Source organism: Ursus arctos, unplaced genomic scaffold (assembly GCF_023065955.2).
Source record: "Ursus arctos isolate Adak ecotype North America unplaced genomic scaffold, UrsArc2.0 scaffold_7, whole genome shotgun sequence".
NCBI lineage: Eukaryota > Metazoa > Chordata > Mammalia > Carnivora > Ursidae > Ursus > Ursus arctos.
Genome location: NW_026623089.1, coordinates 53,217,915 through 53,244,510, shown reverse-complemented (window position 1 = coordinate 53,244,510; position 26,596 = coordinate 53,217,915). Strand labels below are relative to the sequence as shown.

The 26,596-nt window shown below is 56.5% G+C and overlaps 1 protein-coding gene across 1 annotated transcript in view; it reads left to right on the top strand.

Moving 5' to 3' along the window:
- The window catches only part of SLC29A3 (solute carrier family 29 member 3), a 49,276-nt gene that overhangs the window by 9,611 nt on the left and 13,069 nt on the right, over window positions 1–26,596 (top strand). The window contains 4 exon segments of the mRNA XM_057308603.1: window positions 13,335–13,417; window positions 20,555–20,781; window positions 24,840–24,850; window positions 24,852–25,003. Of these exon segments, the coding sequence (XP_057164586.1) occupies window positions 13,335–13,417; window positions 20,555–20,781; window positions 24,840–24,850; window positions 24,852–25,003 (473 nt within the window).

Genomic DNA, 26,596 nt, shown 5'->3' with positions numbered 1-26,596 from the left:
GACTCAGACTGGGCTGTCTGAACCCATGCTGTCCGTGCTCGCAACCCTGGGCTCCATGCCAGTGCTTTCGAGTGTTTCCAGACTGTTCTTGACACCTGCATATTTCACTGGCAAGACTTCCATGTCTGTAACAGAAACAGCAGCGTCCACACTCAAGAACAGTCTCTGGTTGGAGTTTTCAAGGAAGAGCCAGTGATCATCCATGATGACCTTATAAGTGGCAAAAGTCAGCTAGGCTGAGGATGGAGAGCTGCCGTTGGATTTGCCCTTCTGTAGGTCCGTGGTGGCGTTGGGGAGCAGTGCTGGGGGGGGGGGGGGCGGGGACAGATGCTGGACCAGAGGCTGCTAGCCAAGCTGGAGGATGGGGGAGGGATGCTAGAGGCAGCTTTCAAACTCATTCTAGAGGAGCGAGGCAGGGCTTCCAGGGAAGTATGGTCAAGAAGGGGATGGATTTTCTGGTTTGGTTTTCTTTTTCCTTCAGGAGAAATAGCAGCCAGCTTGTGGGCTCACGCAAGTGGCCTAGTAGAGAGGGGAAGGCGGGTGCTGAGAAACAGGAAGAAGCAGAGCAAGTGAGGTCCATGAGCAGAGGGCCTGGGCTCTGGGGCACAGTGGAGGGGGTCCCAGAAAAGAACACAGGTGAGGGGCGCCTGGGTGGCTCAGTCAGTTAAGGGGCTGCCTTCGCTGGGGTCATGATCCCAAGGTCCTGGGATCGAGCCGGACATGACATCCGGATCTCTGCTCAGTGTGGGGTCTGCTTCTTCCTTTGCCCCTCCCCTCTGCTTCTGCTCTCTCGCACTCGCTCTCTTGTGCTTTCTCTCTCAGATAAATAGAATCTTAAAAAAAAAAAAAAAGAATGCAGGTGATTCATCCTTAGGAACAGGAGAGAAGGCAGCCAAAGATGAAACAAAACTGTAGTCATGACCCATTAGGTGGATTTCATAGCCTTTAGGGGGCTGCAGCCTGTAATTTGAAACACCCCGCTCTGCCTGTTTGCCTCCAGCCGGCCATGAGGGTGCATTTTTGCCCTCGTTTGACAGGGGAGGAAAGCAGAAGCACTAAGTAACTTGCTGATGGCACAGGGCTGTGACCCAGGGGTATCTGAGTCTGCATTGTGTTTCTTGGCACATTTGGCAAAGGCCGAGACTCCCGGATCCCACTGTGCTGGCTCCTCCCCACAGTGGACCTGGGCTACTCTTGCCAGGTGCTCTGGGCGTACGGGAACCACTCCTCCATGGCACGTGCTATTCCTTGAGAATCTTCCACCATCCTGGACGTCGCTGGATCATTATGTGCCTGCAGACCAATCCTAGAGCCACTCGGATCCCTCCAAATGGAAAACACACACAGTGGACTCCGTTGGCAATCCACTTTTTAAGAGCAGAATTCCAAAGCATGGTGTTCACCCCAAATCAAGGCAGGATTTGGTCTGAGCCCTGTCATCCCAGAAGGGGAGATGGCAGAGACAGTCCGGGGGTCAGGCAGGAGAGGACAGAGTTCCAGGCTTCCCTCCCAGGGCATGGGTGAGCGGCCGTGGGGCAGAGAGGGCAGGTCCCTCCCCGAAGCTGCCCAGTGGCTTGGGCTAGTGGATGGCTGCTCTCAAACCATTTTTAAAAATTAGAACCAAAAGTGAGTCATATTTTTTTATTCCCTTGTCCACCCTCTGATTCTAACTGCAGACCCAGCCAGCATGCTATCTCCAATAAATATACCTGTGATGGCTTTTTCTTCTGTGTTTAGCTCTTGCTGTGTCCTGCAGAGGGGGAGAAAAAGCCTGACTTGAAACGCTGTCAGTCATGCCTTCGGTGGCCTCGACTTCTCAAATTCTCTTTTTATTTTCTCTGTGCGTGCTCATGGCCTCGCTCCCTACCCGCGCCTTGCTCCCTGGCCCCCCTGGGCTATCGATCGCTCCCTACTGCCCCCCTCCGCCTTCGATTTTATTTCCTCCCACACTCATCCTTGGAATCCAGAGGCGATTTCCTCGACAAATTAGAACACGGCCTGGGCCTTAAGTGTTCAAGTGTCTCCTTAACGTGATTGATCGTCAAGTGTACCCAGAGAGCAGAGCCAGATCACAGCCTTTGCCGGGCGCCCTCGTTACCGGGATCATCAGCTGGGAGGGGTCTGTGGTGCTGGTGCGGGGTTGGGGGGTCCTAGCCGGCCTCTTGGGGGTCCTCTGTGTGTGCACACACGCACTCACCTGAGGCCTGTGGCAGCATGTGAGCCTGGGACCTCGGCCTCCCGCCAGGCATGTTGGGTAGGGAAGTGCTGGCTGGGCCTTCTCGGGACTCTCTCTTCTCCCTCTTCCTGGTGGTTCTGCTGGGTTTCCTTCTGTGGAGAACACCTGGAGCACCCCCAGACCACCTCCTCTTTACCCACATGCCATATCCCTGGGCCCTATCCCCCGCTCAGCCCTGGGACACCAAACCATGTCGGCCCTCTGGGAGGTGCAGAAGCTGCCCCTTCCAGCGAGGGCTGTGTGGGTAAGTGGGGAGTCTTCTTGGAAGGCGTCCTCTTCCTCCTCACCCTGCCACATGGTCAGGCTGCAGAAGAGGAAGGACAGCCCAGCCTGAGCATCAGCAGTGACCGAGCCCCGAATCAGCTGTCACCCCTCAGAGGTCGGGATCACTTGTGTGTGGACTGACGAGGCTCCCTGTCCCTCTGACCCCTCCCTCGAACTGATTCTGAGCCATTTCTCTGCCCGCTGAGGTTTTAGCCCGAAGGGTGGGTAGGGGAACAGAAAGGATGAAAATCAAAGGCCGGCTTGCCTTGTCGGGGAGGGGTGGGGCGGAAGGGTTGGCAGAAATCATGTTTCCTTTTTCCATGCTCACCTCCAGTGGTAGAAAGACCTGAGGTTTGGGAGAGCTGGTTCTGTTTCTTACTGTGTTTCAAATTTGCTGGGTGACTTAGGGCTCTATTTCCTTATCTAAGAAACTAGGTGGAGGTGGGCAAACCGTTTCTGCAAACGGCTGGATGGCACGTGATCTCTTTGCAGCTACTCTGCACCACAGATAATCCCTAAGCGAATGGGCCTGACCACTCTCTCGTATTTACAAAAATGGAGGCGGGCAGATTTGGCCCCAGGCACCCCTGGACTAGACGCTCCCTTACGGGGCTTTCCCCACTAGTGTTCCGAGGTCTATTATAGAGGGACCTACCATGCTGAGCTTCCGTGCGGAACGCGGACCGCTGCCTGACATGCCGTTTGTTGGTGTGTGCGTCTGCCGACTGTCTCCTTGACCAGACCATCTGTCCCGTGAAAGTGGGAACTTGGGCTGAATCCCACGTGCCTGGAAGTCTACTGAGTTCAGTACATACGTGCGGAGTGGTGAATTAACCTGTAAGAGTTTGTGGAAGGCCTGTCTGGTGCTGGACTGGCGAGGGGAGGAATGGGGGGAGGGCCCTGCTCCCAGGTTTGTGCACCGTGGGGCCGTGCTCAGGGCTTGGAATCATGGTGGGGTTATTTTACCAGCGCACCGAGGTGACACCGGAGCAGACGCCCCCCACTGCCCGGTTAGCTGTACACACTGCTGATAACAGGTCCATCATGCCTGAAACTTTGGGGTTCCCCTTTGGGTTGCTCTGCCCTCTGCCCCCACACTCAGTCTGTCAGCAAGCTTTGTTGATCCCGCCTTCCCAGCGGCTCAAGTGCCTCCTGTTCTGTTCTCCGCGGCCAGCACCCCAGCCTCAGCCTTGCTGGACACTGGCTCCCAGGGCGCCCCCCGCAAACCATTCTCCATGGAGGCTGCAGACAGGGTCTCTTTAAGATATGAAATGGAGCGGCTGTCTCCTGTGCCAGGTAAAGGGGCAAGCATTGCAGATAGAGGGCTGGGTTTGAGCTGTGTGACTTTGGGCAAGTGTCTGACCTCTCTGAGCCTCAGTTTCCTCATTTGCAACAGGACTCGTCCCTGGGAGGGCTGCTATCAGCATCAAGGGAGTGAATACATGAAAAGCACTCAGAACAGGAGAGTGTGGGGAGGGCTCCATGACTGCACGCCCGCACCAAGTTTCTCAGCCGCTTAGGATCTGGCAGTGGCTTCCCTTTGCACTTAGAATAAGATCCAAACTCTGACCCCAGCCGGGTCTCCCCACTCTCTCCCTTACTCCCCGAGTCCAGGGTCAGCCTGGTTTGCCAGGTGCTCGAACACACAGACTCGCTCCTGCCTTGGGGCCACCACATGCTGCTCCCTCTGTCCAGAATGCTTTGCCCGTCACCCCTCTCATAGCTTATGCTCGGGCCAAACGTCAGCTCCTTCAAGAGGTGGGCTCTCGCCCCCCTCGCCAACATCAGCCCCCGCCCCTGCCCCAGGCTCTGTTATAGCTTCTTACTTGGTTTTTCTGTTCATTGCGTTTAATGTAATCTTTTTTTCTGAACTTGCTGTTCGCTCCTTTTGCCGCCTCCCTCACCAGAGCCCCACGGCCTCCCAGCCTCTAGCGCACGTCGGCCCTCACAAGGCGCTCCGCTGTTACTGTCGAGGAGGTGAGTGGCCTCTAGCAGATCAGCTGCCTTTACTGTGTCTTGAGTGAAGAAATGAATGGATCCATGCGTGGCCGCTGCCACCTGCGGCTCCCCCTCGGTCCCTTCTGCCCTCCCTGGCCAGGTGATCCCTCTGTGCCCAGCCCTGAGCAGATCTGTGCTGTTCAGAAGCCTTCTTCCATGGCTCCCCAGTTCCTTCTGAGACAAGCACCCCTCTTCAGCCTGCTACCTGACACCATCCGTAGTCTCCCCTCCGGGCCTCCCTCACCTCATAGGCCCCCTCATTTAACTAAACTGGAGCCCCTGGGGTGTCCTGGAAGGGGGCCAAAGAAGGGTGGACAGTGCGCTGAGGAGCCCGAGGAGGGCCGGGGGGTGAGGCTGCATGGAGGAGCAGAGGAGGCAGCAAGGCCCCTGCGAGGCAGACAAGAACCAGACATGTGAGCGTGGCTTGGAGTCAGGGAGGCAGAGCGCGGCCAGGCCTGGGAGGAGCTTGAGCCCAGGGTGGGCATAGGGGAGTCCCGAGGCCGGGGGGCAGCAGGAGCCACTGTCCTTTGCTAGGGAAGTGGGGAACAGCAAGTGACCGACTTGGGGTGAGGGTGAAGGAAAGCAGAGAAACTTGGAGCAGGAGCACTGAGAAAAGGAGGGCAGATCGTGGAGCCTGGGGACAGGCGGCTGGGGGAGCTCTCGAAGGTGCTCTGGAAGGCCTTTGGTTGGCGAGCTCGGAGCTGGGGCTCAGCAGGCCACCCAGGCAGGATGGGAGGCAGGCAGTGGCAATTGTTCTGGACGCAGGGACGAATGTAGGTACGGGACTCATGGGAGCCAGGGGAGATGAGCTTCCCAAGGCAGGAGTACGGCACGGGGACGGAGGAGGCACCTCCATCCTGGGGCACAGGAGCCTCACCGCTGGTGGCAGAGTGCAGAGGTCGACCAAGACCAGACCAAGCTACCGAGGACTCAGAACAGCAGCATTTGATTCTCACGGTTCTGGCAGCGAGAAGCCCCAAACAAAGAGGCCATGCCTGCCCCAAAGACTCTAGGAAGAATCTTGCTTGCCTCTTCCAGGTTCTGGGGGCTCCCACAGTCCTTGGCTCCCGGCAGTGTAATTCCAGTCTCTGCCTCTGTTCGCGTGGCTCTCTCCCCGCCTCCGTCTGCGTGCCCTCTTCTGCTTCTGAGGACACAAGTCCTTGCGTTTGGGGCTCACCCTGATCCGGTATGACCTCCTCTTACCTGGTGATATCTGTAAGGACTCTATTTCCAAATCAGGTCACATTCAGAGGTTCTGGAGAAACATGAATTTGGGGGAATACTCTTCAGCCCACTACAGCCGAGGTGGGGGGGGGGGTGTAGTGGTGTCAGGAGCATGACCAAGCCTTGGTTATGGGTGGGCTGCCAAGAGACCCCTTTGAAGGAGTCTTTCCCAGAGCAGCCTGGGAGGGGGTAAGGTGTTAGCATTGAGGGCATGGGCTGCCTGTCTAGGGGGTTTGGGGCAAAGGCTGAAGGCCATGAAGTCAGAGAGGTTTTTCTTTCCTAAGGCAAACAAGAAGGAAGGCCCCGCAGTGAGAGAGAGAGAGAGAGAGAAAGAGAGAGAAGATGCAGACAGGGAGGGTGAGCGTTCACGGTGCAGTCTCCGGAAGTCAGCATAGGCCGGGGGAGAGAAAGTGTGCTCCACAGGGCTCTACACAGAAGCAGGGGAAGTAGGGAGTCTCATTCCAGAAACTCTCAGCAACTCTGCTTATCTTCTGGCAGGGATTCCAGGGAGATGTGAAAAAGGATTGCAGACTAAGGAGGGCCTCCAGGCCATTAAAGAGCAAGATTGACAGTGGCCCCAGGGAGCCGGGGCCTGGAGATGGCCCATGAGGCTGAGTGTCTGTGCCGTGCTCACAGGTCTGATGGGGGGCCTGTCCTTAGAGTGGCTGGGTCTGTCTGGCCGGCATCCTTCAGGGCCTTACCTGTCTGCTTCTGACCCGGCTTTGCTCTGCCCTTGGGCCCCTAGCCACCTATCATACCTGGGTGGATCGGGGCTCCTGTGTCCCTCACCTGTCTGGGCCCTGGAGCAGGCATTGTCCAGCCAGCCCTCCCAGCTCGTCCACACCACTGTTAGCTTCCCTGGGCCAGTGTCCCAAGCACAGGGCCTCGGAACCTACAGAGAGGACATCAGCTGCACCCCTGGGGGACACCTGCCCTCTGCTCCCTTCCTGGCCAATGCCAGGGCAAGGGCGCCTCCCCGCCACATCCCAGGCCGGAGAGCTCGGCGATCGGAAGGAAGCAAGTTTGCAGCAGCAAACTATTCTTGGCTCCAGCCCACTCGCTGCTGCTAATTTCATGCCCCTGTGATCCAGGTAACGCTTTGCTGCCTCGAGCTGCCACCCCCGGGCCCGAATCGCTTTTTCTCGCCCCGCAGGAGCCCACTGCCTCTGCCGCCGTGCTCTTGCGGTGGGGGCTGCGCGAGGCTGCCTCTGAGCCGGGCGGCCGGGCTCCAAGTTAGCCTGCCACGGCTTGTGACTAATTTGCCGCACTTATTTCAAAGTGCCCAAATAGCATTCAGGGGAGAAGCAGCTTAACCAGGGCCTGCCAGAGATAAACGGGCTCATTTCAGGGCCTCCCTGCCCGAAGAAACCTCTTTACCTGGACGCTGAGCCCGGAATTAAATTCTTCCAGAAGAGATGCTTAGCACGGAGCCGCTCAGCGTGGTGGAGGAGGGGAAATGTTCCCCCTCGTAAAATGTTCCCCCTCGTAAAATGGGCCTCACATCTGGCCGGCTGGCTCTGGTGGATTTTTAAATTGTGTCTGAAGAGCGGCTCTCCCCTTCGCCGGGCCAGAGTGTAACGGATGAATGTGACTTGCCCATCTCCATCACCAGTGGCTCAGGCGCCCCGCACCCAGGCCGGAGCGGGGCTCCCCCACACCTGCCAGGCACCCCCCCCCCGGGGTCTGGGTTTTGAGCCCCGCCTCTGCTGGGCCTGGGGGGCGGGGCTCTGCGGAGTCAGCCCGGGTCAGGGGAGAAGCTGGAAGCCGGCCTGGCTCTTCCCGACTCTCATGTCCCCTGGACCGTGCTCTGTGCTTGTCAGCGGACCGTGTCCGTCCATTTCGGGCGGCTGACAGAAGCGAGGGCTCTTCTCCGAATCCTTTTCCTTTTAACTCTACTCAGAACCACCGCTCTGTGGAAATGCCCTGGGAAATGGACCGTGGGGTTTAAGGAGCAGAGAGTTAACCGCAGAGGGGAGAGAAATCAAACCTGTCATTTGCTGGCTTGGGCAGGTCCCCCGTGTGTCGGGGCTGTGGCAGAGGGAAGACGCCGCCCTGATGGGACCTCAGAGTGTGCAAGCTGATCCCTGCTCACTGCTGGTGCTGGCCACTGGGGCTTCCGTGTGACCTGGTGCAATCCCAGGGACAGCATTGGAGCCTGTGCGTCTGTGAGGCAGGCCACCTCAGCTAGAGCCCCTAAATGTCCCCCCACCCCACCCCTGCCCTGCATCAGAAGATCTGGCGCCAGCATGCGCCAGGTAGGCGCCTCTGTCTAGTTCATCCACCTGGTAGCCTCAGGCTCCTTATCTATAAAATGGGAGCAAACCCAGCGCTGCCTCGCCCTCGCAGGCTGCCTTAAGAGCAAAGGGACGGGGGTCTGTGCAGGCCACATGTGAGCAGTTTTGTTCACTGGCAGTTTACCTGGCACGCTGCGGGGCTTCCGTGCCCCCACTCAGCTTACCTGCACCGTGTCATGGATGGCTCTGGTGTTCCCGCTGCCAGTGTGCTGAGCTCCGGGGGACTGCAGTGTGCAGGGAGATGGTTGAGGGCGGGGAGCTTAGAGGAGAAGCACGAGGAGCAGAAGCTTTCTGCTTTCTTCCTCACTGGGCTTCTCCTCCCATCAGGTTGGCGAATTCAGAACGGTGGCCGATGGGGCCGCTGTCTCCCATTAGCACCCTGAAAGAGAAGGGTGGGTGCCGTGGCTCCATGCCACCTCTCCCGGGACGTCTGGGCTGAATGCACGGCACAGTGCAGTTTTGTCATAGCTCAGTAGATTCCTGTCAATGCCGAGGAAGGCCTCAGGGAGTCTGTTCCAACAAAGGCACTTGGGTCCGAGTCGTAGGTGGCAAAGAAGCAACCCTCCGGGCCTTTGCATGTGCTGTTCCCGCCTCTTGGAGTGCACTCTCTCTCCCCCTGCCAGCACCCCCACCTCCCTATATCCGTCTGGCAAACTTCCGCCAGCCTTTCAGGGCCTCCTGAGGGACCTCCCCCCCAGGCCCCTCTTTCCCTCCTCCACCATACCTTGTGTCCCTTGTACTCAAGCTGGAGGATGGTGCCAGGCTTCATGCTCCCAGAGGCATATACCAGGCCACCAGCACATGCAGGGCACACGGGGGTGGCCACATTTTCAGGAAACAAAGGAGTGGGTTGCTGATTGGATGGGCAGCAGCCGCTGGCCATGTGGAAGTCCGTGGGATTACCGGCCTCTGGGGCTCCCGACTACTGAGGCAGAGAACCCTGCTCAGAGAGGCCCCGTCATCCCACCATGTCCTGCCCTGCTGATCCCACCCATCTTCAGCCCTGCCTGCTTGCTGAATCACCCGGTTTCCTACCTGCAGGAGCGACCCCCGCCCCCAGGACATAGGTTTTCTGTGGACTCTATAAACAGGGCTGCCATGTGGCACAACTGTGAGGGGATTCACTCATCTCGTCGCTTCAGGATTGGTGCTCTCAGCCTCTGCTGTCCCCCGAGGTGACCCAGTGCCACTGCCCCGGGGCTCTCCTTGTCCCTCTACTCCTACATGGCCAGCGCTGGCCTTTGGGGTCTTTGGGTTCACCTCTGGAGGTAGAGGCCATGTTCATCAGTCATGTTGTGGGGCAGCTGGTGTGACAATAGCAACAGAGCCTTTTGCGGGAGCTCCTAGGAACGAGGCACAAGTACAAGTCATCCCCACACGTGGCATGACATGCAATCGCCCTATGGGATGGAAAGGATGGATTGCTCTGGAGGAGGCAGGACTGTCACCAATGTGTTTGAACCAGTTCACATGTTTTTACATTTCCTGGAGTAAAATGGGAGAAGGGGGCCCAACATCCCTTGCAGGCAAACGAGACGAAGCTAGGAAGGAAATGCCAGCTGCAGGTCTGCAAAGGGTGTAATCCAGGATGGAAAGTAGGGCCTTCACTGCTGGATGTTTCTTAGAAAGGAACCCGAGGCCACCCGTTATGTGTGAATATACCATCTCAGGGTGCACCGTCCTAGGAAAGCAAGAGTGAGGGAAAAGGGAAGTGAGGCAGGGATGGGAGAGAGCAAACGCAGGCTCGCCACAGCTTTGCAACAAAACACAGCTGGTCGCTTGGGCACCCAGCATGAATCCAGAGAAGCCACATGGGGCCACCCACCACATTTTAGACCAGTTCGTGGGGGGAGAAGAAAGTCGAGAAGTTTATCTCTTGTCTCCTTCCCATTTCCTGCCTCTTGTTGGTCAAAGCCTATGTCATGGGGCTTTTCCTCTCCCCACTTCAGAGAATGTCACCTGACCCCTCCCACCGTCTCCCAGGGAGCGAGAGCCTCAAGCGTGGGGCCTGGGCAGTGCACAGCACAGGGGTCTCTCCCTTGCAGTCGGCTCCTTCTCTGGGGGCAGCAGCGGCAGTGGCTTTATGGCCCGAGGGGCGGGCAAGGTAAGCAGATCTGGGGTGACACATAAGCTAAATCCTGTTTTTTGGAATCTGCACACAATGAGCCTAATTTCAGCAAAGGATTTGATGAGGAAAGTCGAAGAGGACTTATGCCAGCAAGCATAACCTTGTTTCCCTCGCAGGCAGATACATTGGTCTTTGTGTCTGGCTGTCCCTGTTTTCATCAAGGAACTGAATGTAAACTACACCAAGAGGCAGCAGTGTGCAGAAAAACTCTGGATAGTAGGAGCTCAGCGGTCCCAAGCCCTCGTTCATTAGGAATGTATTGCTGTGTAACAAAATACTACACACTCCAGCGGCTTAACACGACACGCGTTTATTATCTCACAGTGCCTGTGGGCCAGGAGTCGGGGTGCAGCCTGACAGAGTCCTCAGCTCAGGGTCTTACACGGCCACAATCACAGGCTCAGCCAGGGCTGCGGTCTCACCAGAGGCTCGGCTGGAGAAGGATCACTTCCAGGCTTACTTGGGTTGTTGGGAGAATTCAATTCCTTGCAGTCACAGGACTGAGAGCTTCAGTTTCTTACTGGGTATTGACCAGAAACTTCTCTGAGCAACTAGGGGTCACCTGAAGTTCTTGCCACTTGGGGTTCCCCAGGATGGCCCCTTGCATCCTCTGAGCCATCAAGGGAGAAAGAAAAAGCACCCAGCAAGACAGGTGCTACCATCTCGTGTAACGTTATCCCATACACGTCATCCTGTATGTCCGCCCCTTTGCCATATTCTCTTGGTTAGAAGCAAGTCACAGGTCCCACCCACACTTAGCAGAGGGCGTCTCATACAAGGGCGTGAGCACAGGAGGCTGGGACCGTGGGGACCACCTAGAGAGTCTGCCCACCACATTTTGCTAGAACTCTACTTACAGGCAAAAGCAGCAAGTAAGTAACCCCCCCCCACACACACACACAACATGTTCATATCAGGAACTAAGTTAAAAAAAAAAAAAAACTCCATGGGGTGTGCTGAGTCAGCCTACACAACCATCTACAGCCCCCCATCCGCACCAGTAGAAAAATGGCCCAGAGTCCAGCCCATTCTGCCCCTCCTGCACGCTCTTTGAAAAGCCGAGAAAATGGGCTCCGTCAACAGAAAGGGAGGCAGAGCCTTATCCGTTTTCAATATTTAAAACGCTTTCCAACATTAAAAGGACAATTTTCTGCTTAAATATCAGCAGACCAGAACATTCAATTACCTAGAAAATCCCCATTCCTAAAATGTTCAGGGGACCTGAGCCTGCTCGAAAAAGCAAGGACAGAGACCCTGCATCCCATGCGATGGTTTTCGTAGACTTGCCACGGATTGAGCCGCCACTGAAGGAAGGGAGCCCTGGGGGAGGGGCTTGGATTTGGGGCCGTCTTGGTCGGCCCCCACCTGCGGCTGTCTCTTCCTCGCGGCCCTTCTCCGTGGTTCCCGCCTGCCGCCTGCCTGGCCTCACGTAGGCGCAGCCACTGTGTCAAGACGTAATTGACTGAGTGCCTCGGACCAGTCCAGGCTCTACTGAGCCCATCAGGGCAGGGACAATGAGGTGGCACCTCAAAGGAGGAAGGCTATTTCTAAGGCTCATGGTTGATGGCCCGCACTCGCTGTGATTACCATTTTAATTGCAAGGCCGCCACCACCTTATATTCGGGGTGCAGATTTCAAAGACCACAAAGCACTCTGCAGGCTTTAAAAAGGGACCATGGAACAGTCAGTTTCAGACCAGAAGGAGCTCATTATGATACCTTTCTCTCTCGGGTGCCACGTTGCAATCAGACTCTCCCAGAAAGGACAGATCTGACCCTCTGTTTCAAGGTCTGCCTCAGATCCCACCTCCTCTGGGACCTTTCCCCAAACCCGTATTCATTCCCATTCTCTCACGGGATCCTCCTCCCTGGTCCACTCCCCGCCCTGGAACCCTTCTTCTAGAACTCACCACTCCCACCTCTGATTTGGCAAAAACAAAAACCCACAGAATTCTGACATCTCTTCCCATGGCGTTTTGAGATGCAAGTACCTTCACACTCTATCTTCCACTCCCAGTGGGATGCTTCCTTCTTAGCGGGCAGGAAGCGTGTCTCATTCTGTGTAGTGATCCCTGTAACTGGCCCAGTGCTCTGCACGTCGGCGAGGTTTCTGCACACGTTGTCCCTTGCGCTTGGTACATTTGTAACTCAAAATATTGCCTCAGTTAAGTCCAACTTTGTGAGCTTTCCAGAGAAGAATGCTCACAACTTCTTTTTTATTTTTCAGAGTAAAAAACATACTTAATATAAAGCCTTTGTATTGGGCACACAGGAAATGCTTAATACGTGTCATCTGTTCTCATGGCTTAACACCCATGGTCATTACCAACCTGGGGTTCATGGTTTGACATACAGTGACCAAAACCAAGGTATGTCAGCCCTTTCCGATTTTTAAAGACAGGTCTATTGAGGAGTAAAGGATATGCAGTAACATCTTCCCTGAGGAGTGGGCAGTTCTCTGAGTTTGGAGAACCAGGTGTAGCTGCCACACAGCTTCTCGAGCTCTGAGCTCCAGCACATTGTAATCAGCAGCTCTTCATCGTGTGGTCTCATGCATGTGTCATCTGGAATACCCTGCAACCGCTTCCAGAAAAAATGCCCTTTTCCCTCCTCTTGGCCAGTCTAGGAGCCATTTCCCAAAGTGGCTTTGACCTTGGGTAGCATCTCTACTGAGGGAGCAAATCCAGAGTCAGAACAAAGTTTCCCCGTGGGCGTCAGGGTTGGTGTATTTCTAAGAGGCCTCACTTGGTTGCAAGAACACGAGGATGTGGTTGGGTCATAACAAAGCCCATTCGGTTAGTTGAAATCTGGCGGTAGCAAAGCAGGCTGGTCGGGCACAGTCTTTCTGCGTGTACAGGCTCACAGTTGAGTCCTGTCCCTTTGGCCCATCGTGGGTGGGACGGGACGGGGAGAGCAGGTGGGAGCATGGGCTGTAGAGCATTAGGGGCCTCTCTGAGGGCAAGGACAAGGTCCGATCCTAACTTACATCCCCAGCACTTCACACAGCTCATATCGGTGTCTGTTGAGTGACCGAGTGAGTGGTCGTTGGTCACAGTGGGGCGGGACCGTGCCGTCTTGGGGTAGACCTATCCATCACTCACTGGTTTCTGAAGACAGAGGGAGAAGCCCCCAGGAGGGCCTCCCACCCAACCCCGGTGATGTCAGCAGCCCCCTCACTTCTGTGCTTGCAGAACTACTTCGAGAGCTACCTGACCGTTGCCTCCACCGTCTCGTCTGTGCTGTGCCTCATGGCGAACTTCCTCCTCGTCAACAGGTAGGCTGCGTTCCTTGTCTGCCAGCCCCCGCCCTTCCCTCCAGCCATCTCCGCGCACCTCTCGCTCACGGCTGCTGCTTTTCTGCTCGCCTCGGGGGCAGCCCCCCAAGTAGGAGGCCAGCAGGGAAGACTGAGAGGTCAGACCGGTGACCTGGGGCCCCGCCGAGGGAAGCCGGGGCAGGGAGCTGGACTTTCACTTCCCAGCCACACGCTGGGACACCGCGTCAGCAGCCAGCAGGAGGCATGTGGGGACTCGGCTCTTCCTCCTTTGCCATCTGGGACGCCTGTCTGTCACCAGCTGCCTGGGCTGCTGATGGGGCGGCCCGAGGCCAGCATGTGGATGGCGGGGGCGGGCCCGGGGTGTAAGGCTTGTGGAAGCTGGTCTTCTAAGCATTTCTTTTCTTTTTTTTCTTTTTTATGGTTTTTAAGATGCATTTATTTTAGAGATAGATAGAGATGGGAGAGCTTGGGGGAGGAGCAGAGGGAGAGGGACAAGCAGACTCCACACTGAATGCAGAGCCCAATGTAGGGCTTGATCCAACGACCCTGAGATCATGACCTGAGCTGAAACGAAGAGTCAGACGCTTAACCGACTGAGCCACCCAGACGCCCCCTCAAGTGTTTCTGAGAGCGTGAGAAGTTAAGAGCCTGGTACCCCATGATTCTGGCTCTCGCTCCATGGGGTAGGCCATCAGCTCATGGGTTGATTACTCACAGAGGCTCAGTGGGGACCTCCTGACAGTGTGTTGGAGTGGGGGCTGGGAGAGAGCCCCCCGGCTGCGCTGTGGAAGAAGGAATGATGTAGGAGACAGCCGGGCAAGTTAGCATGGCCCGTAGACCCACCAGGGTACCCTTGCCTCAACTTAGGTTTGCAGGAGCACCAGCCCTAGCGGCTTTGCCCACATTTCCCCTAAGCTACCGCCAGGAACCTTCTCTGGGCACAGCTGCCTGAAACCTTAGGCCCCTGCTGGCAAATCAGTTTTACCCAGCACTGCTAACTTTGCAGGACCAGCCTGGATCTCTGGTGGAACGGGACTCCAAGGCATGTCTGGCCTCAGGGAGTGCGCTGCGATAGGTTGGTGGCATCTGCTCTGAGCACAGGAGGAGCGAGGCGGCATGTGGGCTAAGCCTGGGTGGACCAGTGCTTCCAAACACACTGTGCTGCGGGGCCATTGCAACGATCTGTCGCGGCATTCAGATCCCACAGCGTGGTTGTGGCTTCAACACTAACAGTAATGAGTATGTCTCATGATCGGGGCATCATCGGGCTCCGTGGGCGGCTCTGACTCGCTGCCTCTCGTGGCTGCAGACAGCTTGGGCTGGACCTGCTCACCCTCTCGGGCACCATCTCCTTCTCCTCTCTTCCACCCTCCCCTCCCTTCCCCGTGGTCTCTGGCACATACCTGGCTCAGGTAGCAGGACGTTTCATCTTGTGGCTGAAGAGCAAGGGCTCAGGAGAGCAAGGCAGAAGCTACACGGTTTCTGTAACCCGGTCTCTGCAGCCACGTGACGAGTGTCACTTATGCCGGACTCAGCTGGGCAAGCACTCACCCAGCCCACTTGGTTTCAAGGGGACACACACCCACCTGTCAGTGGAAGGAGAGGCAAAGAATTTGCACCCATTTTAAAACCAAAGTGCAGGCTGTAAGGGCGAAAAGCAGAATGGGACACACGTGGCCTGAGGGCCTTGCAACCCCAATCGTAAACCAACTGACCCTTAACCTGCCTCCTCGTGCCTTCCCCTGGTGCACGGGGTTACCCTCAGTATCCTCAAAGGTGGGGTGCAGCCTCCAGAGGACCCCCTCCTGCAGGAGGAATGAGTGGAGGAATGGAGCTCAGAGCAGGGCCAAGTGTTCCCTCAGCACGGCTGGTCCCTGGAGGGAAGTGCTACAGGAGAGAAGGCAGGAAGAAGGGAAGGGGACACAAGGGAGGAGGATGAGGAAGAGGGGGTGACAGCTGAGGTGGTGGAGGCCCCCTTGGTCTCTCACCACCCCCCTCTTTTCCAGGACTCTCTCAGGATCCTCTCTGTCCGTTCGCCTGGCTGGCCCTGAGGATACGGGTTTGTCCAGCGGGGACAGCCCGGGCTCGTATAAGTGAGAGGCCCCCACCCCCTTCTAGATCTGGCGTCGTTGTCTGAACTATAACAAGGGGTGAGGCCTGGTGACACACAGTAACCTGAGAGGGAGACCATGACATTAGCCACTTTTCAGGCGGAAGTCCGGAGCTGTATCCAAGACCACAGGACCTGTGAGGGGTGGCCCAAGCTGGTGTTGTGCCTCCTCTGTAGTCATGAGATCCAGCAGACCAGAAGCCAGCCTGGGACAGGGGTCAGCTGGGTCAGGGAAGGTCGACCCTCAGGACGCGAGGTTAGCGCCTCCGAGCACATGCGCCCTTAGAGCTTTGTCTCCTTTAACCCTCCCACCAACCAGAGAGCAGAAACTTGGTACCTTCTTTTACAGATGGGAAGATAGGCTCGCAGAGGTCACGTGACCACCAACAGGGTGAAGCCAGATGGGAACTGGGATCCTTCTCACCCCACACTTGTACTTGGAAACTCTGGGCTCCCTGGCCCCTCCCTGCCACCAGAGCCATACCTCAGAGCCTTCTGGTGAGGGTCTCTGCCGTGGCTTCAGGCAGGAAGGAAGGAGGTGGTAAAGGGGGTGTAGGTCTGTCTGCAGTGGGGACAGGGGACCGCCTAGGCAGTCACCCTCCCAAGGTCAGGCAGGCTGTTGGCTTTGAAGTCTCAGCATTATAGGGCATCTTCGAGAAGGTCCAGCCTACCCCAGGGCCTGCCCTTGCCCTTTCCTGCCTATAGGAGGGGGCGAAGGCCATGTGGGGAGTGCTCATGGGCCTCCGTCTGTTTCTGGGTTGTGGAAAGATGGTTTGGGGCTAAGCTGTTTTTTATTTAATGTGCGAGATTGAAACATCTCCTTTTTCCCTCCTGGAGAACCCTGGCTCTCTGACCGGCTCATCCATAATCTCCAAGTGTTTTATTATGTTAAATCTGTAGCATCATAAATACTTATGAGGAGGATTTACATTTGAGAGACTTATGAAGAAATCAGTCCCCTGGGGTCCTGAGCCCTCTCGAGCAAGCGGGTGGGGAGCTGGCAGCCCTCTCCCAGAATCTCACATTCCTGTGGCCTGCCCCAGGGTCCCAGGGCTGAAGTAGTTATCGCGGCCATCTCTTGCCCCAGAGCAGAGCCACTGCCACCAGGGCAACACTTGTCTAGGCTTTCTCTACCATCCTAACGGCACCACTGTCCCCTGGGCCACTCTCCCCGCCCAGGTGGAAGAAGCAGAGTGAGGCCAGCGTCCTCCGTCACTGCATGAGGGGTGGGCTTCGTGCGGCACGTTTATAAAGCTTCGTGGGCATTGAAGAGAGCCCCACGCAAGACCCCTGAGGACCTGGGGCCCAGGGATGGGGCTCAGGTGCAGCATGGGTCACGTGGCAGGTAATTTGCAGGCAAGGAGGAGGCCTGTGCAGGCGAGGGACCTGTGGGGACTGCGGTGCTCCTGTCCTGCCGTTGGCATTGACCTGTGGGGACTGCGGTGCTCCTGGCCTGCCGCTGGCATTTACTTCCTCACCTCCCACTCTTCCCTCGGCTGCCCGCCCCGGGGGTGCTGGGTGAGAAGTCCCCAGCTCTTTCCAAAACAGCCTTCTTGTAGGGGCAACTGATTACCTTGCTGTGACAGGCGCCAGAGAGCTCCTGGGATGCCGTCAGCACTCCTGGAGTGGACTTTGTCCACTGGGCTGGAGGAGGTGGTTAAAGGCAGAGGTCACTTGGAGGCTGGCTGGAAACTCTGCAAGTGTGTCCCGCGGTCTCCCTGCCGTGCTTGGTTCAAGAAGCAGAGAGCCTCCCTGCACTGCTAATAGCCCTTGTCTGTCATTTTGTGTGTTCCGTGGATACTGGTCCCTCCCAGGCCATATGTCCACCCTGGGATGGGGGTGAGGTGGGGGGCGGGGAGAACAAGACAGAGCACTGTCCTGGTGGCACCCTTCATGTCTCCCAGTCTGCCCTGGGCCACCTTCTTGCCCCAGGGATCTGGTAAAGCTTTTTGGCATTGGTCCCCACCCTCTCTCTCCACTCGATTATCTTAATATTCACAATTGTAAATGGAAGCTTATGTTGACCTGGGCTCTGGGCTCTTCCTGGCTCTTATCGTTGGGGTATCGGGCAGCTCCAGCTGCTGGGAGAGAGTGGAAGGCATTATGTGACACGGGTGAGTGTGTAGAACCACCCCGAGCATCAGAGGTAGGCCTGACCGCCAGCCTCCCGGGCCCCTGGTGTGCACTTACACTAGGTACTCGGCCCCCAGGGGCCCCCAGCTCCACCTGGCTGCCCACCAGCTCCTGCCCAGGATGGGGCCCCTGCAGACCCTGGGAAGATGCATCGTAGTATGGGGTTCCCCAGAACAGCCCCTGGAACAGGGATTTTAAGTGCAAGCAGTTTATTTGGGAGGTGAAGAGGGTGGATGAGAGGGAAAGGCAGCCAATACAGGATGCCTTACCGAACCAGCTCCCACAGAGAGAGACCGAGCTTGACCTGCCTGAGGACTCTGGGACCCAGTGCGGAACACACACCTGAAGGGGACGGAGCTGGGGTATTTATCCACCCACTTCTCTGTCATTGGTTGAAGGCTGCTCTTAGGGGGTGTTAATTACCTGTCACTTGCAGCCTGCTTCCTGGTAGAGGGAGGGTGCATGGGCAGGTCACTCACCAGCTAGAAACCTTGATGTGCCTCTTTGTGTTAGCTGGCACTCCTGGAACAAACAATAGAGACACGAAAAGGGTTTTCCCCTTCTTTACCTGAAAAATTAAAGTCCGGGCTACCTCCACACATTGCTGGGTCCAGGGGATCACGGTATGTCCCCAGGGCTGTCTTTCTCTTGCACTGTCCCTGGGCTCTGTGTGTCTGCCTGGCTTTATCCCAGGCAGATGTGGTCTCTCTCCCAGGTGTGGTCTCTCTCCACACAGCTGTCAGGTGGCAACCAGCAGCCCCCGACACGGTTGTGGCAGAGAGGGAACTTCTTTCCACCTTTCAGTCCTGGAGAGCCCTCACTGTCCCTGCCTGGCTCACATGCTAATCCCTAACCCAAACCAGCAGCCCGCCCTGTGGCATGGGACACTCCAGTCATCCCAGACCCAGTCATCGTGTGTCCATCATCTGTGGCTGGGTCAGGGCAGACAATATGGCTGGCCACCTCTCCAGAACAACTTGGCATGGAAGAGTGTTCCTCGGGGAAGGGATGCTGGCAGACGAAGCCCGCACGCCCACCCTACACCCTACTCTGAGGGTCAAGCCTTGACACTTACCAGGTGGACCAGGCCCTCCAGGATAGGGCTCCGCTTCCCTCCAGCCTCTGCTCTCAATCTCCCCTGCAGCCCGAGGCCAGTCGAGTTCCCTGAACCTGCCGTGTTCCCTCTCACCACGCGCGTGCACTCACACCCTGACACACCTTACACTCTAGCTTAGGTACCACCTCCAAAAAGACTGTGCGACCCCCAGGCTGGGTTGTGTGCCCCTTGGTTGTGCCCAGGACACCCTGGGACCCTCCCAGTGGAGCACTGTGCACGCTAAAGCAAAATGCCCGGTCCTCGTCTGCCCGGGGCCGGGGTCATCCTGCAGAGCACTCGACACGCAGGAGTGGCCCCATACACGTTTGTGGGACGGACACCAGAGAGAATGCATGTTGGCAGACAGCCCTGGGCGGAGGCTCGGCACACCCTGGTTCTCCTCCCTGCTCCCCACGGACTCACACCGCGACCTTGAACTGCCTCTTCACATCCTCAGGCTTCCCTCTGCCCCTCACACAGCAGAGGCGGCACCTGCTCTCCTTCCAGCGAGGATCAGAACGAAGATCAGAGAAAACTCAAGTTAGCCTGGAGCCGCTAAAGCACTTTGAAAAATCCTTGCTTCTTGCGCTCGTCATTTCACACCTATTTATGTACATATGTATGTAGATACATTTTTTTTTTTACCTTTCAGGTCTTTCTTTTTTATAAAAAAAAAATTTTTTTTGCATGTATAACTAATCTGGCTTTTCTCCCAGCCCCCACCCCCCCCCCCCCCCCACTGGTTAGCAGGAAAATTAACCAAACATCCAATCCGGCTTAAAGCTTCGTCTAATCTGATGATTTAAACAGCCCCGTTCAATGATATTCTCTCTCCCTGGAATAAAAATGTGCAGTTTCCCGGAGAGCCAGGCATCTCCGCTCCTCCCTTCAGGGCAGCGTCTGGGAGGCTGGGGGCCGGGAGGAGCGTACGGTTTATGTTGCAGGTGTGGGCTGCGCTGGCTTGGCATCCGCGGCTGCCCATGACAACTGAGACCATCACAGGAGGATCCTTCTGCCCTGGCCTGTTCTGGACCACCCATATTCCCTTCTTTCCAGGGAGGCAGTAGAGTGTCATTCTGAGAGCGCAGGCTGGAGGCAGTCCTCTCGGGGTCACCGTGAGTGACCTTGAGCAAGTTCTTTATTATCTCTGACCTCCGTTTCCTTCCCTGTATGTGCAGGACAGGTCAGAGGGCCTGTCTTCCAGGGCCGGTGCAAGAATGCAACAAGTCAGCATGTAGAAACATTCCGAAGAGTACTTAACACAAATTAAGTACTATCTGGGTGATTCCTATATGATGATGATGATTTTCTGCTCTTCTCCCTCCTCCCCCCACTGCTAAGTTTTGGGATAAGGAAGCCCAGAGGGTGGTCGCTTCGTTGAAACCCTAGACAAAGCCAGTGAGAGCTCAGCCCTGTGGTGGGGGAGCAGGGACTTGCCTCGAGAGCCCTCCTGTCCTGTCCTTGAACCTCACAGCAAGATGAAAAGCAGCAATATCCACCAAGCATTTGCCTTGAGCTGATGCTGCCCCCTTGTACTCCGCACACGCCCCTCCCGAGACCCTCACAACCACCCCAGCAGGTGGATCCATTCTCCTCCCTGCTATACAGAGGCAGAAGCTGAAACCAGAGAGGTTGAGTCACTGACCCAAGGCCACACAGCTAATGAGCCAGGAGGACAGGATTCAGGCCCAGGCCTCCTGGCTGCAGAGTGTCCCTTAAGAACCTTCACCACCCCTGGCCTGGCATGGGAGGCCCAAGGGGATCCCTGACCACTTCTGGCATTCCCCCCTCCCCCCAGGGTTCCGATTCGTGTCCGCGTGCTGGCCTCGCTGACTGTCATGCTGACCATCTTCTTGGTGATGACCGTGCTGGTGAAGGTGGACACCTCCTCCTGGACCTATGGCTTCTTTGCTGTCACCATTGTTTGCATGGCGGTCCTCAGCGGCACCTCCACCATCTTCAATAGCAGCGTCTTTGGCATGACTGGCTCCTTCCCCATGAGGAATTCCCAGGCACTGATATCAGGTGAGAGCCGGGCTCCAGACAGCCGACCAGGTCAGTCTCCCTGGGGGTCACGTGGAGGACCCAGAGCTGAGCCTGCAGCGATCCTTCCAGAGCAACGAGCGTTAGCTCTGTTTCCACCATCTATTATTGGGTGACAAAGCACCCCAAAACTTAGTGGCTTCGAACAATAAACAGTCATTTCTTGGGCTCACGAATCTACAATCCGGGCAGGAGTGGCAGGGACAGCTGTCCTCTGCTCCACACGGCATTAGCCGATATAGCTCAATGGGGCTGGGGGACCCACTCCCGAGAAACTCAGCCGGGCTGGGGCTGGGGCCAGGGGGCTCCACTGTACCTCAGCACGGCTGGGTGGGCTTCCCCGAGGCACGGTGCCTGGGTCACCAGAGCGAGCATCCCAGGAGACCCAGGCGGAAGCATTATTTCCTCTCATGGCTTAGATGTGGAAGCCGTTTAAGGCCACGTCCACCATAGCCACGAGCCCACCTGGATTTGAGGGGCGAGAACACAGACCCACACGTACCAGCAGGAGAACATAAAAATCATCCTGTAAGAGGAGCAGGTGCGAGGGCAGCCAGTTGCAGCCACTTCTGGCAAACACATCCGTCTACCAAGTGCCTCTCCTGAAACAGCATTCCTTTCTTCCCTTCCTCCTTATCCCCTCGCCTTCTGTCCCTTCCCTTCTCTTTCCTTTTCCTTCCTCTTAGCTTCTCCCCCTTTTCTTCCCTTCTCATTTTATAGAAGACCTACTATGTGCCAGGGATTCAAAGATGAACAAGACCCAGCCTCACAGGAGCTGATAGCCTAGCAAATAAACGCCTCCATGACCCTGAACTTTGGCATTCTCTGGAAACGCAGGTGCACCACTTGGGCCAACCCCTTGGGCTGAAGTTTGATGCTGATCCTAAGCCTGTGGTCCAGGCCTTAGCAGCTCTGTTCCCTCGCTCCGATGTCCCAGCAAGACAAAAAGGAGGTGGGTCAGTAAGAATCTGTGCTTTCGCAGAAGACCACCGTCCCTTAACGCAAGGCTGGGGACTCAGCTGCTGCGTTCGGCGTCCGGGCACAGCCCTGTTGAGTGGAGGAGTGCTATAAGCATTTGCCCACTTGAGCAGAAGGTCACAAAGAATCTGCTCCGTGTCCATGAAATCATAACACCAGGCAGTATGTGGCAGGGATGACAAATACCTGGACAAGCGTACATCCCCTCCCCACGCCCGCACCCGTGCCAGACATCACTAATAGATCTGTATCTTTCCTCCTGAGCCTCCTGTCCCTTCTCAACTCAGCACTAGCGGTGTTCCCACCTGCACATCAGAGTTCAGATGTGAGCTCAAGTCTGTTTGCCATTTTGGACATAAGATTAGGCTTCTGGCTCTATCCAGGGAAATCCTTGGGTCTAAAGTAAAATAAAAGTGGACCCATTGTAAGTTTCTTGAGTACAATTAATATGGCCCTAGCAGGGCTTTGAGAAGAACATGCCTAGAAATGGCCCCTAAGCATTAGATGTAATCTCTTCTGTTACCGGAGTGTCAGAGAGAAGCGCTTGTCCCCTCATTCCCTCCATCCTGTGGGAGGATGTATTTTTTGTTATAACAGCCTTGCTGGCTACCTGTCTAGGAGCCAGTGACCAAACACACCATTTATGCTGGCAGGGGGCCCTTCAGACTCATCTGGCCACATGTGAATCTTCTCGAAAAGAGGAGTCACCTGTGAATTTTTCAGAAAGTCCATTATTGAAAAAGTGGAGAAGTCCGACTCTCACACTTCGGGATTGATTACCCCGGGCCCTAAGCCAGTGTCATCACTCTGCGGGGCGGGGGGGGGGGGGCATCGGGCGCCCCTCACGCTGGAAAATCCAAGGTGGCCCCAGCTCCCAGAGGCTCCACCACGGCCTCCCCAGCCCCCGTTGTTTCTCGTCCAGAGGAGCCCATCTGTGAATTCTGCGCGTGTCGGCATCCGAGGAACAATTCATTTGTTTTGTACTGATGTTTTTTTAAACCCCTCATTTGCATGTATTTCCATAACTGATGAGATAAAAGTAGGGAGTCATGAAGGATGAGCTCCCGGAGGCCTGGTTTGTTGTTGATGATAATATTGTAAATTCCCTACAAGTTGGGGAGAGAGGGAAATCAATAGGCAGTGATGTTAAGATCTCTTCCTCAGGGCAGCCGGCAAGTGTCTTACTCAAGTTGAGCTCCAGTTCTTACAAAACACCCAGGTGGGGATTACAGCTTCTCTGAAGCTGGCACCCTCTTGGCGAGGGGTTTACCCCGTTGTTGCAGCTTTGATGTAGGAGGGACAGAAATAGCCAAACACCTAATTGGGAATCTGAGAGCAGCTATAGGCACTTGTCTGTGCCGGGCACCGTTCTGAACACTGTCCAGCTAAGAATCCTTTTTATCTTCGTAAGAGCCCTTGGATGTGGGTTTTACTAACATCCCCATTTTACAGATGAGGACATGGAGGCACAGAGAGGTTCAGGGACTTGCTGAAGGCACACAGCCGGAGGCGGTAGAACCAGGATTGGACCCAGATGTTCTGGTTGCAGAGTCTGTGCTCATTGTCGTCACTGTGCTAACCTTGATCTCTTTGCCGTCCTTTCAAATCCCGATCCTGGGCCCGCCCAGGCGAATGAAGCTCATGGTGGAAGGGGGGTGTTGTCCGTGAGGGCAGCGGGCTGTTCCCTGCAGAGCCACAGCAGTGTGGTGTCGGGCAGAGTGTGGGCGAGGCCCTCACCCGTCGCTCTCCACTTCTGCTCTGTGCAACACCAGGTGGCAAGTGTCCCTGAGAATCTGTATCCTGGTCCTCTAATGCGGGCGGACTCATTCATTCAGCCGGGCAGTGCAGCGTACTCACCAGGCCTCGGGGGACAGAGAGGGCAAGTATTAGCCCCATTTTTCCGGCAAAGAAACAGAAGCAGAGAGGAGTAAATGACCTGGGGGCACACACAACACGTTTGACCTCTGAGTCTTGCCCAGCACGGGTTGACTACCCACGGTTGTGAGGGTTCGATAGAAAAGTAAGGCACCTCCCCCAGAAGTGACGGCCTGACCTTGGCAAAGAAGGGGACCAGCACTTGTTGAAAGCAGACTATGTGTTGGGCACTTTCCAGACATCTTCTCATTCAGTCCTCAAAGCCGCTGTGCAAGGCAGGCCTTGTTAGCCCCATTTTACAGATGAGCAAACTGTGGCTCCAAGCAGTCGCGTTAGCCCCCAAGTCGCCGCGAGGAGGCCTCGGGGTCAAGGGTCAGATGTACATCTGTTTGGCTCCCGGAGCCTTGGGTCCACTAAGTTGTGCCACCTTCTGTGTTGGTAACGGCGAATGGTGGTGGCACGTAGTCACATGGGTCACACGTTAAAGCCCTTGACGAGAGAGAACATTCCATGTGGGAGGGCGGTGGCATGCGAGTGTGAGTGTGTATGTGTGGAAGGGTGTGATAGCACAGCGATGTGTGTGTGTGAGAGAGTGTGAGCGCGTGTGAGTGTGTGTGCACGCTCACATTCACGTGTGTATAGTGCCACAGCTCCCGTGGGGTGCGAGGTCAGTTCCGTGAGCTCGCGGGTGGGCGGCGCAGGGGTTCTGTAACTGACGGGGACTCCCTGGTGCTCAGAGCCGTGGGAGGGCCTATGCTAGAACATTCCCTGAGCCTGTGGCCCAGTTCGGTTGGTGGGTGGCTTAGGCTGAGGGCACGGGAGAGGAGCTCTCTGAGAAGTCCCGCCCCCGAATCTAAAACTGCTCACCCCGCCAGAAGGGCAGTAAAGAGAGATGGAGGGTCCAAGGTCAGAGGTGAAGGTGAAACTTCAGAGGGCGTTTACCCCTCAGGCAGCAGCTCCTACAAGCCCATCGGTGGGAACCGGGACTGGGGCCTGACCTCCAATACCCTCTTGGGGGTGGCTGCCGCGGCATCAGGGCCGGGTGAGAGCTGCAGCATCTCGGTCAGCAGCAAGTGCTCTTAGCTCAGTTCCATGAAGGCTGAGCGGCAGGGGGCGGGGGGCAGGCCCGAGACTCGGGAAGGGGGGCGCAGCCCACCCACCTCGGCGGCGCCCTGTGCTCTCTGCAGGAGGAGCCATGGGGGGGCACCATCAGTGCCGTGGCCCTGCTGGTGGACCTGGCGGCGTCCAACGACGTGACGGACAGCGCCCTGGCCTTCTTCCTGACGGCAGACGTCTTCCTCGGGCTCTGCGTCGGGCTCTACCTGCTGCTGCCGCGGCTGGAGTACGCCAGGTGAGGCCGCCTGGCCCTCAGGTGTCCCCCCAGCTGTGCTTCCACCGCCCGTGACCCGCTCGCGATCTTCCCTTATCTGATCGGGGGCGCGGCTGCCTCCTCCTTACTGCGCATCTCCCCACTGCGGAGAGAGCTCCCCCCGGGCAGAAATGGGTGGATTGTGTTCACTGCCGAACCCCAGAGCCTCAAGCGATGGCTGGCTCATAGTAGCTGCTCTGTAAATTGGCCAGGCCGACGGATATGAGAAGCCGGCTTTGTGCCGCACCCCCACCCCCTCCAGCGGCTGGAGTCTGCCAGGTTTTGGACAGGGAGGCCAGGTGCCGCAAGAGGGACTGAGGAACAATAGTGACAAAGGACAGCTCCGCTGGCGGAGCGCCTGCTGCTTCTGCACGGGGCTCAGCCCGGCCTGATGGGCCATGTCTCATCTGGGGCTCACGCACCTGTTCCTCACGGCTGGCCCCGTGCACACGCGAGAACCCCGGCTCGGCTCCCCGAGGTTGAGCGACGTGCCTGGCTGAGCCATGGCCCGTGGGCAGCAGAGTCGGGATTCCACTCTGACCCCAGAGCTGCGTTGTACCCACTGTCTCCCCAGGCCTCCCTCCCCACTGGGGGACCTCTTCTCTCACTTCACCTTCTCTCATGCTTTCTCTCTCTCATTCCTCCTTTTTCTTTCGTGCTTCTTGCTGCTTTTTGAACAACAGTCCTTAATTTTTTCTCGCATTTTATTCTTTTCAAGGCATTTTCAGATCCATTATCATGTTTGATGTAGGAGAGGCAGGAATTATTTGCCCTGTTCTACAGGTGAAGAAACGGAGCCAGAGAAGGCCGGGGGACCAGGCTGTGGCTGCACAGTGGGCGAGCTGGCAGGGCTGGGGAGGCTCAGGTCCGGTCCCTGCCCTTTTCCCCGGGGACGCATGTTGCGTGGCGACGCTGAGCTCAGCGGGTTACGCCTGTGGTCTCTCCTTCACTTCTTGTGTGACAACTGTGTGCAGCTGTTACTGCCCTTCCCCATTTTATAGATGAGGAAACTGAGGCTTTGTAAGTTAATAGATGTGCCTAGGCTGCTCACCTGGTGAGTCGCAGGCTGGGGTTTGAATCCGGATTTGTTTCCACAGCTGTGCCCTTTGCGCCATGTTTGAGTCACGGAATGGACAGAAGGCAGGAGGGTCCCGGCACTCCTTCTGCTGTTTCCCTGTGTCCTGTTTCTTGGTGCTTCACACGGGTCTGTCTCCAGTGGGGTGGCCAACCTTCCCTGTTCGCCTGGGACTGAAGGGGATCCCAGGATGAGGGGCTTTCGGTGCTAAAACCAGGAAAGTCTCAGCAAACGGGGACAGTCGGTCACCTTAGTTTCCAGTCTCACTTTCCAACTGAAATCCTCACAAAATCCTTCCTAACTGAGCCTGTGAGATAGAGAACACCCAGGGGCTAGGCTGTCCCATGGAAGCTTCTCCTTCTTTGCTGATTAAAACTTCGGTCAAGACTTCTGGGTTTACAGAAACACGTCTGAGGAAGGAGCTTTGGAGACAGCCGTGCTCCTGGGGCTGCTCAGACTAAATCATAGTTAAAAGGGAGCCCACGGGCACTGCCACAGGA